General features: G+C 52.8%; 2 protein-coding genes across 6 annotated transcripts; one reads left to right on the forward strand and one right to left on the reverse strand.

Moving 5' to 3' along the window:
* Positions 1–1,087: 1,087 nt before the first annotated feature.
* PDAP1 (PDGFA associated protein 1) lies at positions 1,088–12,238 on the reverse strand. Its single transcript, XM_059414442.1, has 6 exons — positions 12,128–12,238; positions 9,096–9,187; positions 7,671–7,778; positions 5,304–5,425; positions 2,874–3,025; positions 1,088–1,801 (listed from the first exon to the last, which is right to left on the reverse strand). Exons 1-6 carry the CDS (start codon positions 12,138–12,140, stop codon positions 1,743–1,745), a joined length of 546 nt encoding a protein of 181 aa, XP_059270425.1. The 5' UTR covers positions 12,141–12,238; the 3' UTR covers positions 1,088–1,742.
* Positions 12,239–12,493: 255 nt separating this feature from the next.
* On the forward strand, positions 12,494–19,743 carry BUD31 (BUD31 homolog). Of its 5 annotated transcripts, none has more exons than XM_059414446.1 (6): positions 12,494–12,602; positions 13,626–13,753; positions 14,174–14,294; positions 17,542–17,664; positions 17,880–18,046; positions 19,499–19,743. In XM_059414446.1, exons 3-6 carry the CDS (start codon positions 14,201–14,203, stop codon positions 19,547–19,549), a joined length of 435 nt encoding a protein of 144 aa, XP_059270429.1. In that variant the 5' UTR covers positions 12,494–12,602; positions 13,626–13,753; positions 14,174–14,200; the 3' UTR covers positions 19,550–19,743. The 5 variants fall into 5 exon arrangements, with proteins under 5 accessions (XP_059270429.1, XP_059270431.1, XP_059270426.1 ...); XM_059414448.1 differs by having other exon boundaries at positions 14,196–14,294; XM_059414443.1 differs by having other exon boundaries at positions 13,626–13,748.
* The last annotated feature ends 97 nt before the right edge of the window (positions 19,744–19,840 follow it).

The raw sequence follows: 19,840 nt of genomic DNA on the forward strand, positions 1-19,840 counted from the left end.
CTCAGAGGCTGGCTTCTGGTCGCAGCAGGGACGTCCTGGCTTCCAGTCTCACACCAAGGTCCAGCCAGACAAGGACAAGTCCTGGGCACACAAGGAGCCCTGCTGGCCCTGCCACTCCTGCAAACTCCTGGCTGCCAGCACGCTGGAGGCCACCTCCTTACCACCCCGTGCGGCTCCAGTTCGGCCGGCCGGCAGCCCCCAGAGCCAACAACAGGGTACTCTGTCCATGAGCTTCCAGACAGCCACCACCTTCTTGTTTGTCTTCTCTGAGAACCGCATTTTCACGGCACCAACCTGGAATAGCTGCCGCACGACCTCCAGGGCAGGGCAGTTTGCCCTCCTGGGCAAACTCAGGGTCAGTCCCACTCCTCAGGTCCGGGGTCAGGGATTTTCTGCAGATGCTGGCAGCTGTGCAACCCCTTCAGGGGCTCCTGGGGCTGCCGAGCTCCAGCATGGTCAAGGCCAGGGGACATGGCAGGAGTTCTTAGAAGTCAGGGGCCCAATTCCATCTCTGCCACTAAATCTTTCTGACCTCAGGCCAGACCCCTTCTTGGCACCGGCTGCTGACCTCTCAGGACCGTACACAAAGGATGCTGGTGTTCACAAGGTGGAGTGCCCCTGAGGAAGGGGTGTGGGAGAAGGGGCAGCCACAGTGGCCAAGTCTGCAGGCGGCTCACATGATGGTGCTAAGCCCGACTCCCTGCCGCCATCCCCTCCGTCCAGGGTAGTAAGGATGGCATGAGGTCATGCCTGGCAATCACGCTTCCTCCCAGCACTGAAATCCTGAGACTGTGAACACCAGGACACCTGGAGGGCAAGGCAGGGAGGCGTGGTGCTACTGTAGTAGACTGTGGACTGGGCCCTGGCCACTCCGGCTTAGGGTCCACCACACTTGGGTTAAAGGGCGGGAGGGACTAACTCTGTACCCCAAGGTGTCTCCCAGTTCAGATGCCCAGGGACCAGGCTCCACACGCAGCTGGGTGCTACCCAGTCCTCGTGGGGCGGACCTGCCCGAAAGCAACACTATGCCCTGCCGGGTGAAAAGGGCCCAGACACAAGGGCCCAAAAATGCATCACAGAACAAATATTACGATAATGTCAAGTTTTAATCTGCCAAATATACAAGTTGGACTTGTGGAGTATGTTTTGCCTGGGTGCTGCACAGTAAACAGAGATTTCTTGAAATGATCAATGGGGAGGGTTAAGAATGGGCCCTAGCACTGGCCAGAAGGGTGGGGATGGGTGGGGAAGGGCAGAGGGGACTTGCTGGGGACGAACCATGACCCTCAGGGACCCAAGGGCATGGGCTCCCAGACGACAGCCCCTCTGAGGGAGCACCCAGGCAACTCAGACCAGGGCTGGTTGTTGCAAACTTGTCGGCGGCTCCCCCCACACAATCAGCCCCTACCGTGCAACCTACAGGACAAATGGAAGCTCTTCTCACCCCACCTCCCAGGCACCCCCAACAAGAGTTCTGAATTCTAAAAACAGCAAAAACATTCGAATGGTTACATATGAAATGCTCTCCCGCATCTTTCTGTCTCAGAGAGCAGCCGCCCCCTCCCCCCAGCCCTCCCCACCATTCCCCCAAACGATTTCTGTGCCAAGATGAAGAGGAGGCCCCAGGCTGCGGGGGCTCCTTGCCGTGAGGGGCTGCGGCGGCGCCAGGACGGGGCAGGCGAGACTCGGCAGAGGGCCTGGCGGTGCGGCCGGATCCCTGATGCCTCCTCCCGCAGGCCGTGCTACTTATTCAGGGACAGCGACTGCATCCGTTTTCCCGACAAAGTCGCATCATCCTTTGCTGAGGGCAGGAAGGGAAGCGCAGGTGTTAAGGCGAAACCACACGGGATCCAAACACGCCCCCCACGCCCCGGGAGCACAGCACCAGGGGGCTCGAAGACCACAGAAAACACTCTGGCCAGTGGGCTCAGCCGGTAGAGGAGGAACAGCCTCAGGGAGCAGAGGGTTCCTGCAGGAGCCACTGCGCCCTGGTGTCCAGACGTTCCCCTCACGTCCGGGTGGCTGCCCCAACACAGGCCCACCACACGACCTGCTGGGCAAAGAGGACTCTAACCCCACCCCCAAGCAGAACCCCGCAATTGCACCCTCTCCGTGTGGGGGCTGCAGCCTCAGCAACAACATGCTGAGGCCTTTCCAGCTTGGGGACTGTGAGGCCAGAGCTACCAGTGGAGAGCTGGGACAGCAGGCCATCGCCAGTGTGGGGACAACCCTGCGGCAGCCAGCTTCCCCCTTCTGGACTTCGGTTTCCTTGTGATTTGGTGAGGGGCAGGATAGCAGATCCCTAAGGGCTCTTGTGGTCCCACACGTACAAAGGATAGGTAAGAACAGGAGGAGGGAAGTCATGAGTCAAACGCTCCTATAAACCAGACCAACTCCCCACAGCTCCCGCCACCAACCTCTGACCCCACTGGAGGGAGAGCATGCGGGAAGAGGGTCAGATTTCATCCAGGTCTGCACGGTAAGGTCCAGCCCACCCTGGCCTACCCTCTCAAGCCCCTCAGGTGGACAGCAGTTACCCGAGGCAGCTCCCCGCACTCAACAAGGCACCAGATAACTTGGCGGGACGGTCCCACTTTCATAAGGTCTGCCCTAGCTGTATCCCCAAGGCTTCCACAGCTGCTGTGCTCCCTCTGTCTGAATCCTGGCTGCTGCTGGACCCTCCCAGCACCCTAGGACGTGGGGGGCAGGAACACCCACTTCCGCTGGCAGTGAAAAAGGCATGTGCATGTACACGCAGGCTGGGTCTCTACTCAACAACACACCCCCATCCCGTCCCACAACGAGGACAATGAAGTGCGGGGTTGGTGGCTTGCTTGGAACTGGTCAGGCAGCCACGCGAGCTCCGGACTTACCTTTCCTCTCTTCTTCTTTCTTTCTGGCGGCCTCTTCCCGCTGTTTCCGGATGATCGCCAGCCGGGCCAGGTCAGCTTTGGCTTGCTCTGTCTTCCCAGCTAAATGCATCTTCATGTAACGTTCTTTTGCTTTCTGCTTCTCGATTTCTTCTCTGTGTGGATAAAATGGTGTCAGACGGGACATCTTCCCCACCACTATCAGCTGAGCTGAATGTGGGAGCCAGAAGAGAAGCCAAGTCCTCAGGCCCGGGGCCCAAGTGAAGGCAGGCACCCTGGCTCCGTGTGCCCCCTCCACGATGGACATTCACCAAACAAGCAGAGGCAGAGGGCTGGACCTCTGACGGACAGACTTGAGGGGCTGGAGGAAGTTCGAGTGGTGCAGCAGCTTTCCCAGACAGACAGCAGAGGCTGGTGTGAGCTCGGCAGAGAGGAAACAATGCCCATGTTGGGGGGAAGGGAGGTGCTGACTAGGATCTGGTGTCCACAGTGAGAAAGGTGGACCAAACACCGAGTGAACAGTGTGTCCAAAGATGAGCAAGAGAAAGAAGGCACTGGAAATCACATTCTGAGGGCAGAGAAGGGAGTGGACCAAGGAGCCACAGATGGGAACCACGCCCACCCAATCACAGGTCAACAGAACACAGCAAGGTCTCAATCAGGGCAGCCCAGATGTGTAAGAGGCTGCCCTCCGGGGTGTGAGCCCCCACTAAGGAGGGTGTGGGAATGAGAGCTAGACTGCCACAGGACAAAGGTGTCAGTCACCAACCCACTAGGCAGAGAGAGAGGTGATGGTCATTAGCTTCCCTCTGAGGATCGTCCTCCAAGGCCCGAGATTCTGAACCGGAGTGGGCACACTTTTCACTGCGCAATTGGATGGTCCCACTAATGCCAGGTTCCTGGAAAAGCCAAATACTAGAGGAGGGAGCCGGGAAGTCCTGCCTTGCAGGAGCCCGAGGGAGGGACTTAGCCTCCCAGGGGCCTTCACAGCACACTGCACTGGCTAATAAGAAACAAAGCCTGGGACCTGGCCCGACAGGAGAGAAGGCCAGCCACCAGAAGTCAGATAAGCAGATGTCTTGCCCAGGAGACTCTGGAAAAACACATGCTACAGAGATGAGACTTGAATATCTCTTGGCTCAGCAGGTCCTACCCTGGGAGGTAGGTGCAGAGCCAGGAGCCTCTAAGCCAAGCAGTAGGAAGCCAACCTGGCGGGGGGCGGGGGGTGAGCAGTATGTCCAGGAGGCATCTGGGATGATGAGCAAGGCTATCCAAAGCTCTGCAAAGCCCCCTCAGTGAAGGCTGAGTGCCAGGAAGGAAGTTGGCCTTTATGGCTTTCACTCTACAACCTCAAAAAGCAGGGGTAACAAAAGCACCCCCTTTTTACTGGTGAGAGGGAACCTACTGGAAGGCTGGAATCCTTAGCAGCTTCTAATCACACCCTAAGCCCATGAGCCTTCCCTGTGGGGTTTTCATAGACCCCTCAGTCATCATGGAGTTAGCACAGGAAGACAGATTTAATCCTAGCAGCCCAGGAAGGAAAGAAAGCTAGGAGAGCTTTCCCTAAAGGACTTCAATCTCTGGTAAGGCCCTGACGTCAGCTGGTGCCCATCCAGAGTTAGGGTACTACTTGTCAAGAACGGCCGTGTGCAGAGCACTCCAGCACTGGACCGAGACCCTCACACAACCCAAGAGGAAGCTGTCTGCAGCTCCATTTCCACCTTGGACTTAAGGAGCAACCAGCAGACCTCTCCGCCCTGTGCTGTCTTCTACCTCACCCTGTGGCAGTGACACCACAGAATGCGGGCCAACAATGGTCAGATCAGGCTGGGGTAAGGGAAGCGTCCATGGAGTAGGGCGCTCTGGAGAAAGGGACCATAGCAGAGCCCTCCGTATTCCTGGGCATTACTTCAAGTGCAACATTCAAGTCTGAATCTGTTGTTCTGTTTTTTCCCTGCTGGGTTCCTAATGGTGAGACAAAATTATTTTTGTGTTTTTGGACAAGTTTCTTTTTTTTTTTTTTTTAAGATTTTATTTATTTATTTGTCAGAGAGAGAGAGGGAGAGAGAGCGAGCACAGGCAGACAGAATGGCAGGCAGAGGGAGAAGCAGGCTCCCTGCCGAGCAAGGGGCCCGATGTGGGACTCGATCCCAGGACGCTGGGACCATGACCTGAGCCGAAGGCAGCTGCTTAACCAACTGAGCCACCCAGGCCTTCCCTTTGGAGAAGTTTCTATAGAGCCTTTAGAGAATGAGATGAAACAAATCTAAAGGCTGAAGTTGGAGCCCCGACCCATCCACTGGGAACCTCAGAGCCCAGGAGGCAAGGGCAGGGGAACTGGGCCTCAAACACCCCCAAACCTCACCCCCCACCCCCAACACACCAGCCCCTGGTCCAAGGGCCCAGGTCCCAAGGCCCAGCAGTAGAAATTACCGTTCTCTCCTTGAAAGCTCCTTGGGCCCATCCAGGTCCAGTTGTGTGACCTTTTTGGTTGTCTGTGCCACCCGGTTAGGGTTCTCGATGTCAATGAGCCCTTCCACGCCTTTGCGCTTTTGCTAAGACAGGACAAGAACGTGGCTGTTGGAGACATCTGGTCTTGCAGAGCCCCTGAGGGCCACTCCCACAATCTCCCAAAAGCTCCCCCAGACAGGGACAAGCTCCTACTCCAGCCCTGTCCCAACACGATGCTCAGCCTGAGCCTCCTAGCAGGAACAGCACTCAGCAGACTTGCCAGCAGCCTGGGAGGTACGAGGACAGCGAGTGCACAGGACCGGAGCCCAACCTGTGCGGGGTCCCAGCAACTGGGGATTACTCTCTCTGTTTCACAGGTTACAGAACAGAGACACAGAACTAACTTGCCTAACGCCAACCAGGGAGTAGACAGCAGATGAGCTGAGAGTCCAAGCCCAACTCACAAGCTCTCAGCACACAGCACTATGTCCCCACTGCAAGCCCAGCAGCCCCCCCCCCCACCCGCAGCCCCCAGCAGCTTTCCATGGAATGCCACGGCTGACGGCCACAAGCGCGGCTGGATCCCTGCTGCAGGCCGGGCCAAGGGCGTCAGGACCCTTTCCAGCTCGCTTTCCAGCTGCTAGCCCTCCCCGCTGACGGGACCTAAGTGACTTGAGAATGAGCCATGAGATCAAAACGTATGGCATCGAGGAACCTGCCCCTTCTACCTCCCCTGGAGGAAGTTCAGCCAAGAGCTCAAGTCCTCAATGTAGCAGGTTGGGTGCAAGTTTCAGGCCCTATCAACCCACACTTTTCTCTTTAAGTGACCAAGGAGACAGTTTCCAAACAGTAACCAATCCGACACAGAGCTCCAGACACCAATGTCCAATCCAGCTACCTGCAAACGCCTCCACCTGCTTTGTGACATCGTGAAGTGAACGTGCCTCACGCACCCCGCTCCTTCCGACCATCCTTAGGCCACAGCCGTATGCCTCCTTCCCTCCGCAAACCCCAATGAACCCAACTCTTTTTTTTTTTTTTTTAAAGATTTTATTTATTTATTTGACAGAGAGAGATCACAAGTAGGCAGAGAGGCAGGCAGAGAGAGAGGAGAAAGCAGGCTCCCTGCTGAGCAGAGAGCCCGACGCGGGACTCGATCCCAGGACCCTGAGATCATGACCTGAGCCGAAGGCAGCGGCTTAACCCACTGAGCCATGCAGGCGCCCTGAACCCAACTCTTAAAACACGGTGTGAATCTGCCCACTTGTCTCCACTGCCACTGCCACCATCCCAACACCAGCCACAGCTTCTTGTCTGGAAACCCACTGCCATTTCCCTTATAACCTCAACACCCTACGATTTACTCTCTGCAGAGAAGACAAAACAACTTTTTTTTTTGGACAGAGAGAGAGATCACAAGGAAGCAGAGAGACAGGAAGGGGCAGTGGGGGAAGCAGGCTCCCTGCTGAGCAGAGAGCCGGATGCAGGGCTCGATTCCAGGACCCTGAGACCATGACCTGAGCTGAAGGCAGAGGCTTGACCCACTGAGCCACCCATGCGACCCCCAAACCACCTTTTAAAAGCAAATCTAGTCATCTTTCCCTCCCACTTCAAGGCCTCCACCAGCTGCCCCCCACCCACAACAGTGAAACCCAAACCCTTTCAAGCGCCACATGGGAGCTGCCCTTGCCAACCGCTCCTCGCTCCTCCCTAGCCACTCCTCTTCATATCCACGAAGGCACACCCCCAGCAGCCTCCTGCTGCTCCTGTTCCCACCCCAGGCCCTCTGAGCTTGCCAATCCAGCCGCCCTGACTGCTCTGCACGATAATTTTCACACGCCTGGCTCTAGCCTGTTTTTCAGATCTCAGTTTAAAAGCTGCGTCCTCACCACACACCACTTTGCTACTACTACTACTTCTTGTTCACAATACCCGCCACTACTTAAAATTGTTGTCTGTTTATTTCCTTTTTGTCTGTAACTCCCTATTAGAACATAAACCCTTAAGAGCAAGGACTCTGTCCACATCTACAACTAGAAATGGTAATCAACAAGCACTTGAGGGACGCCTGGGTGGCTCAGTTGGTTAAGCAGCTGCCTTCAGCTCGGGTCATGATCCCAGCGTCCTGGGATCGAGTCCCACATCAGGCTCCTTGCTCGGCGGGGAGCCTGCTTCTCCCTCTGCCTCTGCCTCCCATTCTGTCTGCCTGAGCTTGCTCTCTCCCCCCCCTCTCTCTCTGATAAATAAATAAAATCTTAAAAAAAAAAAAAAAAAAAAAAAAAACAAGCACTTGATCAACGTCTGCTGACTGAGTGAGTCCAAGTCCCAGGCCCCCGCCAAACGCAGTACCTGGTAATCGTCTTCTTCATCTTCACTCTCATCTGAGTCTAGGGATTTCTTCTCCTTTTTGGGGTCACCTGCAGCCCCATCTCCACCTTCTTCTTGCTCCTCTTCTTCCTGTTTCAGAAATGGACAACCTGCAAAATCAAAAATGCACAAACCCCCTAGACTGTGACCCCTGCTCCCACCACCTCCAGACTGTGGACCCAGAAACATTGAGCCCCCCAGAAGGCTGGGACCAAGTAGGACAAGGTCCTACTCTGCGACCCTGGCCCCTAGAAGGGGACCTGGGTCAGAGGCAGCCTATCTACTCGGCCCCACAGCCTGAAAGCCCTTCTCGGTGAGAAGTTCATCTCCCAGGGTCAGGAAGACCCAGCTGGGGGCTGGAAACCACAGTCCCGCTCAGCGCCCCTCCTCCTTCCCCAGCTGCCACGTGCAGCTGCCAAATGGTACTTGCTTTCCTGGGCAAGTCCATCCCTGCTTTCCACTCCCACAGCCAGTGGCAGGCCAGCCACTCTGACCTGCCCATGCAGAGGCCTTGCTGCGCTGGCTTCCTAACACAACACCCAACATGCTGCTTCCTTCCACCTTTATTGCTTTCCCGCCAAAAATATGCCTAACAAAAACAGTAGGTCCTCCTGCCTTAGCACTGGCCCACACATTCTCCAAGGTCCTGCTTAGCTGCCAGCTCCTCCCTCAAGCCCTCCTCCCCTCTCCCCCAGCCACATGCGGCCCCTCCCTTCTAGGGGCTCCCAGGCACTTCACAGCTGCGTCACTCATCGTGCCTGACTGTGCTCTTTGTGGCCCTTATCCAGGCGGAGATCTAATGGTGTAGTCAGGGATGTGGACATCAACGATGATGAAAACATTCTATTTCCTGACAATAGACTGGAAAAAACACTGCAGGAACAGAGGAGAGTGAACTCCTAAGCTTGGACTAGAGGGGGAAGGGTGAAGACCGTCAGTGAGAGTCACAGAGGAGATGACGCTCAGCAAGGTCTGCAGAAACGAACAGTACTTTGCCTGCCGGGGGTGTAGGAAGATAGGGCATCATATCACGCTGGGTCTGGCAGAGGTCTGGCATGGCTAGAGCAAACCAACGGGGACTGCTGGGAGCCTGAGCCGTGGATGGGCTGAGGCTGGCGGAAGGACAGCTCCCAGAAGGCCGGAACACAGGACTGAGAACAGAGACCCACGAAGGCAATCACTGCTATAAGAACGAAGTTCTAATGGATTCACTCCAGAAGATGGCTCTCCTTTTCACTGGCGGCTGTTCTGGGACACCCGCCTGCTGTCCATGCCCCACCTCCACCCTGAATCTCAGGTGCTGACTTCTCCCTGGGAATAGGTGGTCTTTGCCTGGCCTCTTGGGACGCCACAGAGGCATGGAACCACCGTGGGCCACTCCAGTGGCCTGAACAGGCACGTACTCACCCTGGCCTTCTGCTTCTCAGCCTGGAGCTGTGCGTCGATCTCCTCGGGGCTTGTGTACTGCCTTGCCCGGCCTTTGTGGCCTCCCTTTCTCCCTGTACAATGATTGGCAGTTTAGGAAGTGGGATGGCATCGGCTTCCTGGAAGGCTGCAGGCCCCAGGGCGCTGTGTCCTGCTTGAGGTGCTCTCATCAGAGGCTGCAGAGACCTCCCCCACCCCCAACCCCTCACCAAGCATCACCCAAACCTACACTCTCCTACTTTCACACCTTCAAAAGAGGCAACACGTGACCACCCGAGGCCGCTCCAAACTGTGTGCTGCAGGTAGCTTCCTACAAATAAGACCTGGGGGGAGGCTACGGGGGAGGGCACACTGCACGTAAAAACTGGCCAACTCTCCTGGACCCTTAGAATCCAAACACCGAAATGCAGTCAGAACATGTAACACTCACATCCCTGCTATGACTACAGGGGTTTTTACTTGCAAATGTTCTGTCACAGCCAGGTACTCATCTGATCCTCAGAATAAACCTATGAGGAGTGACAGCTGGTCCCATTCTACAGACAAGACACTTAAGATTCAAATCTCAGCTCTACCACTTGCTCGCTTTGGGCAGGTACTTAACCTCTTGAGTCTCTGTTTCTCCATGTGGGTCCTTATCTCCTAGAGTTGTCACGAGAACAAAACTGTTAACTTAGTAAATCTTCTGGAACAGTGCCCAGCACTGGATAAGCACTACAGAAAGGTATGCTAGGTTTGTTACTTTTCTAACAAAGTATTTTGGCAGGAGGAAAAAAAACAAAGCCACTGACCACATCAGTGATTCACTGTAAACATCACAGAATATAATAAAACTTAGGTGAACTCCAGGTTCACCTAAATGGTATGGTAGAAAGAAAAAACCCAAAACCTATGGGAAACTTTCTTTTGCTTAGAGCAGGACGCACAGCTGGGAAAGTTAAAAGTTGAAAATGAAGCCGACTACCTTCTAACAGTTAAAAATGTAACTGTAAATTAAAGCTCATCTGAGATTATCAGCTTTACAGTCGACCCTCTTGCATCAGGACAAGAGACTGACCCTGCTAAAGCCACCAGCCAGTTTTACAGCAGGATGGCACCTGCTCTGGTGGTCCTGAAGGATGTTGACGTGGTTGTGGCCTCATCCATCCCCTCTTCTAGAAGCTTCGGCCCAGCTGATTTCCAGTGTCTCACCAAGTGCAGAGAATTTGTAATTAGTCAGCCAGAGCTTCTCTGGACTCCAGAGACAGTAGCACAACTACCCACCTCCTACTTCCTAGACAGCAGCTGCAGAGCCATAATTGGGCAGCTAAAGACCACAACCACCCATTTTTAATGACTACCTGGGTTCCCAGGGGTGTCTCAGTCTATGCCCATGAAAAGTCCTATTGTGAAAGAGCAAGCTTGCCGTTAAAAAAACCCAACACCCTTTCTTGCCCTCTTAATATTCCAGGCAGTACTCACAACTCAAAACTGGCTACTGTAGGCTCTCATCCCACACACCTGGTTAGGGGAAACTGACCTTAGTCTGGCCTACCATAACTCTTATTAAAAGCTCTCCCTGCCTTTAAAAAAATGTTTCACGTTTACACAATGCCAACAAGAGTGCATTCTTTTCCCTCAGGGAATTTTACACTTGAAAATTTTAAAAGGCCTTTCCTTTGCTTTTCAAGCAAATCAACACAAGCAAGAAATGTACATCTTATCTGCCATGAAGCTTTTCACAAGCCAAAGATCAAGTCGCTTAACCAAGATATTCAGGATTTTCTAATTGTAATCTCCAACCCTGGCTCAAAGTGTCTATGAAACAGGATCCTTAGAACCAGAATTCTGGACCCCGAAGGGTTCATTCAGCACCCTCCTTTTGCAGAACACAGGAATGAGAAAAATGGAAGAGATGTGGCTCTTCCTACCACAGATGAAATCGGTAGGGAGGGGAGTTTAAATGGATTCAGCTCTGTAAACCCCAATATCTCTGCAAGTAAAAATCAGGAAGTCATTTAGGTTTGAAAAAACTCCAAGTAGATTTCCTGTGGGCAGAAGCATCTTAACCAACATGACACATGAGCTACCACTATTAACCGAACATCTGTTCTGTGCCAGGAGTTAGCCAGGCACTTGGAGTGCTCTATTTTTTTATGACCTCTGTATCTCCAGCTCCAAGAGAAGGGTTATGGGCCAGGTGCTTCAGATGAGAAAAACAGGCTGGAACTACGTGATTTCTTCCAGGCCATGAGGTTAGACAGTGACACAGCCAGACTTCAACTCAAAAACTTCTGACTTTTAGGGAGAAGAGAATGAAGGACTGGTCTACCCTGGATCCTCTATTTTCCTGGCCAAGAAACTGACAAAACCCTACAAATCATGCTTAATGGGCACTTAACGACCGCCCCGCGCTGTAATGCGCACTCCACGTGGATTACCTTGTTCAAGCCTCCCACCAGTACTATGAGGTAGGTACAAACGTAAGCTCGGTTTGCAAAATGAGAAAACCCGGACAGAGAGAGATGAAGCGACTGGCTCAAAAGCACACATGAAGCCACTACCGAATAGGGGCAGTCCAAACCAGCTCTGCCATGCTCGAGAACATCAAGTTAGTTCTCGTTAGTCAGGCCCGGCTCGCCCAGAGCTCGAGAGGGCCCACGTTTTACGCGCAAGGCAGACGGGCCCGGCACAGGCGCGGGACGCGGTGACTCAGTCCCCGGCCAGCCTTGAAACGGGAGGAAACTCCAGATCCCCCAAGCCAAGAGAAGGGCGCCCAAACCCGGCCTTCCGTGTCGCCGAGGACTCGGAGCCTCCGAGTCTCCCCAGACCCACGAAAGAGCGGCTCGTGGCCACTCCGGTCCTCAGTTTCTCCAACCGGACAACTGGGCGTCGAGGCCCAAACCTGGCCCTCAGCCGGCGCGGACGTTCTCCCTCTACGCCACTCTCCGAGACGCCCGCGGGCTGAATGAACAGCGGGAGCGGGACTCCGGCAGCCCCTCGAGGCCCGCGGGCCACGCGCGCTCGCCCCTCACCTCCTTTAGGCATCGCGGCTCCAGCAGCTGCGGCGGCGGCGGCGCCTCGAACTGACACCGGAACCGGAAACACCTCGGCCTCGACTTCTTCCGCCCGGCCCAGTTTTCTCGGCGCTTGGCCGCCGCGGCCGCCGCCGCCGCCGCGAGGGCTGGGGACCTCAGGGATGCCGGCGCACGGAGACTGTCCCGCGCGTCGCCTGAGTCCAGGCTCGCTTGCCCGCTGCCCAGGCAACAGAGCCTCCGGTCCCCCCCGGTCCCGGGAGACGCGTGAGCCTGCCAGTCCCCCCGCGGGATGCAAAGGCAAAAGGGAACAGCGGCTGTAAAATTCTATACAGGCAAAACTGCGGACACCTAAGATGACGCAATCTCCGCGCGAGGTGGGGCGGGGCTCCGCGAGGACCTCACCCTGGAGACATCACCTGGGAAGCGGAAGCCGTCTGTAGAGAGGTGGAGGGTGAGGGTGACGGTGTTTCGGGTGAGCATTTTTCTCTGTTCTCCGGTACCTTGGTAACGGTTAGGGCCAGGAACTGGAGGTCTGCACTGGCCCAGCAGCGATCAGAGCGGCTGGCTGGCGGTGGGTTCGGGCCTCTGGAGCGGAAGGTTAGAGTGAGTTCCCGAGAGGGGGTGGCGCCTCGTTCGTTCTGCCCAGAGAATGGGAGATTTGGGGTTTTCTGGGTTCCCGCTTCTCCTGCTCTTTTCTCTGCTGAGAACGCCTTCTGTCTAAATACTGTTTGTTCTTGTAAGCCCGGTTCAGATGCCGTCGTCCCTAGGAGCCTTCTCCTACGATCCCCACTGTCAACGTTTTCCCTCCCTCGCTCCGAAAACCTTTCTGCTCGTTTCTTCTCCCGAGCGCTGCCACCTCTTACACCACCCGACACCTCTTGATCCGGTTGCTTCCTACCTGTTACCTCCGCTGGGTAACACATGGACCAGGGCTCACGAATTTCCTTGGGTCGTAGCAAAGTGCTCATCCCATATCTTTGTCTTCCCGGCCAGTGCGCGCTGGGGCAGGGTCCAGATTGTGGCCATCTCTAGCTTCAGCATAGGGGAGACCTGTGCAAAGACCACTGATTAGCGAGTCTGGAGCCTCCCCATCAGAATCGTACTCTGCCCGGTCTCAGCTTTTGCGACCCTGGCTTTACCTCTAGAAGTTTCATTCCTCACCTGTAAGGTTGCTAATGGAGATTTCATGAAAGGAACCAGGGGATGTTTGTATGCCTGCGGGGAGGACTTTGTAAACTGTCCAGCACCCCACGGAAGGGAGGGACTGGTTGTTTGGGAGAGAGGAGTCTGCTGTGCTTCAAAATAGGAGATAATTAACCTGTATCTTCTTGGCCAGCTAGGGAATGCTATGTGGTTTGAAAAATGTTTGTATATTTGTGCTGGCCAATTATAAGGGCTTTATCTGCCTTGCTTTTATGAAGGGTTTTGTTTGTTTGTTTGGAGGGGTGTTTCAAAGACTCTGCAATCCAGCTAATTCACTCCTCTCATTTTACAGACAAGACCTGAAAGGGAAGGGATCTCCTCAGAGTCACAGAGTAATTGGTAGAGTTGGTCAGGAACCTAAGCCTGTAACTGAAGAGACCAGAGGTCTTTCTGTTAGACTTCTTGGGAAGAGACGGTAAGGTACTTTCGCTTCATACCATCTTTTTCTTTTTTAAACCCCCGGTCTCTCGGCTCTCCCAGCCATAGGCCTTCTCACTCTGTATTATAATTACTTTCTTACTTTCTGTTTCCTTGCTAGAATGTCATCTTTCCAATGACAGAAGTTGTGTCTTGTTGTTTGTTCTTTATTCCCAAGGCTAGGCTAGGCTCATAGATGATATTAAAGGTAATGGGAAAAATCTACTAAACACATTTAATGCAGGCATGTTCCATGTAATTATAATGAAATCTTCACAATGGACCTCTATGTAATTTCTAGTATTCCCATTTTATGGATGAGGAAACAGATTAGGGAAGGGAATGTGCACCAAAAGGGTGGCTGGTGAAGGCCTTTGGGGATTTCAAGTTCAGAAAGAAATCCATTTAATTTTCCTCCTCCAGTTCTTCGCAAATTATCTTGTAGAAAAAATGCCCAAAGTGAAAAGGAGTCGGAAAGCTCCCCCAGATGGTTGGGAGTTGATCGAACCAACGCTGGATGAATTAGATCAAAAGATGAGAGAAGGTAAGTGCGGAGTTTCTAACTGGGTGAACGGCGTCTAAGAGTCACGGGCTTTGATGTGTCCAGGGGCAGGCAGAAATGCAAGTATCATATTGGAAGAGACAGCCCCACTGTGGCCCCTAGACACTGATCTGTTTTGTTTGCTTATTAACTCAGGAATATTAGGAATTCTAGAAAATAAGATAGCATTAATGAAAAGGTCCTCAAAGACGTTTTAGGGCCAACTTTGATACAGAAATCTTCGAGAATAAAGATCGAGTAGTCTACCTCTAATTATTTACTGTTTTGGTTAGGTACACATTTAGAGTCTTACAGAATATATTTACTTGGAAAATCCTGTTCTTTTTCATGTTCACATTTTCTGTAAGAGTTTTATCCAGATTTTTCTTGCATCTCTCTGACAGGTTTCATCACTTTGTTTTTGCATTATCTGCTGGTTTTCCAGAATGTGCCACCTTCAGCTCCCTCAAAATGCTGTATGATCCTGAACTTAATGAATCAGTATCGTGTGTTTTTAGAAATCTTATCTGAAGCCATGAGCATCTGTTGGCCTTTGTGATCACAGTGTGGCCACTTACTCAATTGCTTTTCCAAAAAAAAAAATTGTTGTTTTTTCTTTAAGGTATTTATTTATTTGTCAGAGAGATAGAGCACAAGCAGGTGGAGTGGCAGGCAGAGGGAGAAGCAGGCTCCCTATCAAACAAGGAGCCCAGCATGGGACTCGATCCCAGGACCTTGGGATTGTGACCTGAGCTGAAGGCAGACGCCCAGCCAACAGAGCCACCCAGGCACCCCTAATAATGTTTTTAAGAGACAGTGAGCACGGGGCCTAGGGGCTCAGAGGGAGAGAGAATCTTAAGCAAGTTCCACATCCAGCGCAGAGTCCGATTGATGGCTCAATCTTCCAACCCTGAGATCATGACCTGAGCTGAAATCAAGAGTCAGACACTCAACTGATTTAGCCACCCAGGCGCCCCTAAATGGTTGCTTTTGTAAGAATTTTAAACTAATTAAAGATCAAGCATAGGGGCGCCTGGGTGGCTCAGTGGGTTAAGCCTCTGTCTTCGGCTCAGGTCATGATCCCAGGGTCCTGGGATCGAGCCCCGCGTTGGGCTTTCTGCTTGGCGGGGAGCCTGCTTCCTCCTCTCTCTCTCTCTCTGCCTGCTTGTGATCTCTCTGTCAATTAAATAAATAAAATCTTAAAAAAAAAAAAATCAAGCATAAACACTTGCATAATGAACATTTAGCTAGATTTTTTTTTTAAAGATTTTATTTATTAATTTGACAGATCACAAGTAGGCAGAGAGGCAGGCAGAGAGAGAGGGAAGCAGGCTCCCTGCTGAGCAGAGCCCAATGTGGGCCTTGATCCCAGGACTCTGGGATCATGACCTGAGCCGAAGGCAGAGGCTTAACCCACTGAGCCACCCAGGCACCCAACATTTAGCTAGATTAATTTTAAAGAATAACACTTTAAAAGAATTGTTGCTGAGGTTTTGAAGTTAATGGGCCATTTCTTTTGAAGTTTTTGGCATTAGCCAAGTGGCAAAAAACTAAATCTAGTCCATGTCAGGACACGTGTACCTCTAGTTTTCCACTTTGTGTTCCACTTTGTGTGCAGACCTGTATAAAACAACATCCAAGAATGTTCACTTGGTCTTGTGAAAATGGGTCCAAAATGGGAGTGCTGCTCTGATTTAAAGATTGAGAAATGACAAAAGCACTGGGAGGGAGGCTCTGTTTCCAGTTGCCCTATAAGCATGTTTGCCCCCTACCTTTTGAATTGAGATCTAGCTGACATAAAACACTGTATGTTTTAGCTGTATGCCATTTGATATGTATTATGAAAAGATTAACAATAATTTAAGATTCATTATCTTACAGTTTTTTTTTTCTTGTGAGAGCTTTTAAGGCTTACTTTCTTAGCAGCTTACAAATATACCATACGGTACTGTAAATTGTTGTCACCATTTCCCAGGACTTATAACTGGAAGCTTGCTCATGTGACCCCCTTCCCCCATTTCGCCCAGCACCCCCTTTGTTTCTTACGGTCTCTGATCAGATGCCCCGTTGTGCCTTCTTTGAGCACCTGTATAAAATGTCAGCCCCCACGTCCCCTTCTGCATGGTCTTTTTTGTGGCCTTTACCACTTACTCCTGGGGGCCAGTCCACCTCCCTGTCCTGGAACACCGCCCCAGAGCTGCTCTGCCTTCAGCCCACACAGGCTGTACTTGCTCAGTCCGCAATACCTGCCTTTTGCCTGGATGACAGAATCCTGTGTGTGGAGCTGAACTCCACACCCCAAGTAGTAGCATGGCTCCAAAGTTGGAGGAATGGAGGTACAGTCTTCTTGACCACTCCTTCCGTTTCTCCCCTGCTGTAAAAACTGAGTGGAGGTAGTGGAGATAGCAGGCAAAGATCAACTTGTAGCTGCTAACAGAAAGAATTGCACTTCAGACAGTCCTGTTCAAATCACGTGGCTTACTTTATCTTTTTTCAAGTCACAGCTCTATTGAGATAGAAGTCCTGTTCTGTAAAATGTGCCCTTACGGTGTTGGGGGGTGTTCAGTGTTTTTGGAGTCAGGCAACCCTTACCTCCTGAAGAAACACTGCACCCTTTGGTAGTCAGCCCCTTCCCCCATCCCCCCAGCTGTCCCACACTGAGGCAACTACTCATCCACATTCTGTCCCCGTAGGCTGTCATCTAGTAGGTGGGCTTTGAGAACTAGTTTCTTTGACTGGGCATCACATTCTCAAGGTTCATCCGTGTTGTAGCGGGTCGTTTCTTTTTCTGGCTGGATGACGCTCCGTTTTTGGCGCGGGGGGGCGGTGTTTATCCATTGTATCAGCTGATGGACACCAGGATTGTTTCTGCTTTCAGGCTGTTGTGAATACTGCTGTTTGCACGTTCATAGGAGAGTTTTTGTGGGCACGTGTGTTTTCAGTTCTCTGGGCTGTATACCCAGCAGGAGATCCGCTAGGGCATATGGCAACATTAACTTCCTGAGGAAGAGCCAGACTGTCTCCCAGAGAGGCTGTACCATGTTACATTTCCACCAGCAGCCTATGGTTCAATTTCCCTGCATCCTCAACCCTTGTGACTGTCTTTTTGATGATAGTCAAGCTAGAGGGTATAAAGTAGGATTGATACTTTATCCCTACTTACAAGAAAACAAAAAGAAAAACAACCTGTGTCCTGTGCAGTGACCACTGCCTGCCACAAGAAAACAAACACACACCTTTTTCTCCGCAGCTGAAACAGAACCTCACGAGGGAAAGAGGAAAGTGGAATCTCTGTGGCCTATCTTCAGGATCCATCACCAAAAAACGCGGTATATTTTTGACCTCTTTTACAAGAGGAAAGCCATAAGCAGAGGTAATGAACTCAATTTCTCGGCTCACCAGCTTGAGTAGCTTTCACATTTACTTAATGGTTCCCGTTCTTGGAACCTCAGCAATTGTCAGTTTTCTTATTGGTAAAAAATGTGGGGAGGGGTCAGCGTTGGCTCAACAGTCTTTTTGGTGAAGAGTAGTGATGGGCTGGGGCAGCTTTGTGATCCCACGGTCTGACGCCCTTTCCCTTCTTGACAGAACTCTACGAATATTGCATTAAAGAAGGCTACGCAGATAAAAATCTGATAGCAAAATGGAAGAAGCAGGGCTATGAGAACTTATGCTGTCTGCGCTGCATTCAGACCCGGGACACCAATTTTGGAACAAACTGCATTTGCCGGGTCCCCAAAAGCAAGCTGGAAGTGGTAACGTCTCTACCCCGTAATGGCTGATGCTCGCGTTTGAGGTCACTTTTTCAGTCCCGAAGTCTGCCCTAAGTGATAGCAAGGGACTGAACATGATTTTGCTGGCTGTCCTGCTGGCCATGCCCCAGGGCGTGAGTCCCTCTCCTGTGTGGTCCATGCCAGGCAGTGTGGCAGCTGCCACGTGTTAGGTCTGGGGGCCAACTCCATTGCACCCTTGGGCAAGTTACTGAATTCCGTCCTCACATAGAAATTGGGGGTGAGGACACCTGCCCCCAAAGTGGTGGGGAGGGCCGAGTCGGGGGAGCTCAGGCCGGTCAGCAGGCACTCCTGCCCTTCCCCTCGCATCCTCTCCCCAGGCACGCTTTTCTCCAGGCCTCCTCCTCAGAGGTATTACATCATATTTCTTCTGTCAGAACTTTGTTCTAAAACTTGACTGGGCAGCTCAGGAACGGTGCTGGTATGCAGCCGCTGAGCTGACAGCGTCAGCCTCTCTGAAGTGGAAGTGCGGGGGGAGGGAGGCGGTTCCTAGGACATTGGCTGTGGTGGCCTTTGAGGGCAGCCCCTTGGCCCATGGTGGGCCAAGCCGGGCGGTCAGGCCGGGCTGCCCACCTCCCCGGTGGCCACCTTTCACACAGGTGCCTCATCACCAGCCCCTTGCAGACCAGTTCTAGTTTGTAGAGCTCTGGGCCAAGGGCTTTACCTGAGCAGGCAGCTCTGTCTCCCAGAATCGTCTGTGAAGTCAGGGAGGAGTGGACATCAAATGAGGGCCCAAGGACATCAGATTCTCCCCTGAAGAATCGGGGTGCTGATTTTCAGGTGGGGGCAGGGGGAGGTGGTAGAGTGGCGGAAGCCACCACACCCCCCTCACCCTGGGATTCTACAGTGGCATTTGATCAGGGGTGTTGCCCCAGCCCTGTGGCCAGAGGAGAGCCCGCTTTTGTCACCATCCTATCTTGTGCATTTAGTTAAGGGTCTTACTCCTCCAAAAAAACAGAACAAAGGAAAATATATATAAACCACTGCTCTAGGCCCTTCTGTTGGGCCGGCCCTCAGCCGGACATCCGGGCACACCCGGCCCAGTGGACAAGACTCTTCTCCTGCCATTCAGATTCCAGTGCACATCCTCTGCCCCTGTGCCTCTACTAGAACATTCCCCAGCCCAGAGACCCTGAGCCCCGTGGGCAGTAGCGGACCCACTTCCAGCTCACTGCAGGGTAGCTCATGCTCACTTCACGGAACAAGAGTCATTCACAGACTTTTCTGGGGGCTTGTACATACAGTGACTGCATAAATTAAATGCACAGAGGTGTAGCTTCAGTGTCGGCATCTGTCACAGAAGGCTTTGTGAGGAGTGTCCTGTAGACAGTGAAGTCTGGTGGCCACCTTGTTGGGGGTGGAGGTGGGGGGTGGCCCATGGCAGGAGTGTAGCATCTCCGCTGTCCTCTGTTTCAGGGCCGAATCATCGAGTGCACACACTGCGGCTGCCGGGGCTGCTCCGGCTGAGGCCCTCAGGCCCTGACCCCTCTTCACCCTGAACTTTGGACTTCATGGGTTTCTGCCTGTCGCGCCACCCCCTTTCCTGGGAGCAGCTCTTCTCGCAGAGCAGTGCTCCTGGTCTGAGTTGGAGCACGGTCTCTACGTGTAAAGGCTTTGGTGTTTCTCAGCTGTGATTTGTAGAAATAAAATTTTTAAACCTTCTGGGTCCAGCATTTATTCTTTCCAAGAGCCAGCAGTCTGTGGACCCCAGTGCACGAGCGCCAGGCCCTAGAAACTGGTCCCCTCGGGCCTCCATCC

This window comes from Mustela nigripes, chromosome 11 (assembly GCF_022355385.1).
Source record: "Mustela nigripes isolate SB6536 chromosome 11, MUSNIG.SB6536, whole genome shotgun sequence".
NCBI classification, from domain to species: Eukaryota; Metazoa; Chordata; class Mammalia; order Carnivora; family Mustelidae; genus Mustela; species Mustela nigripes.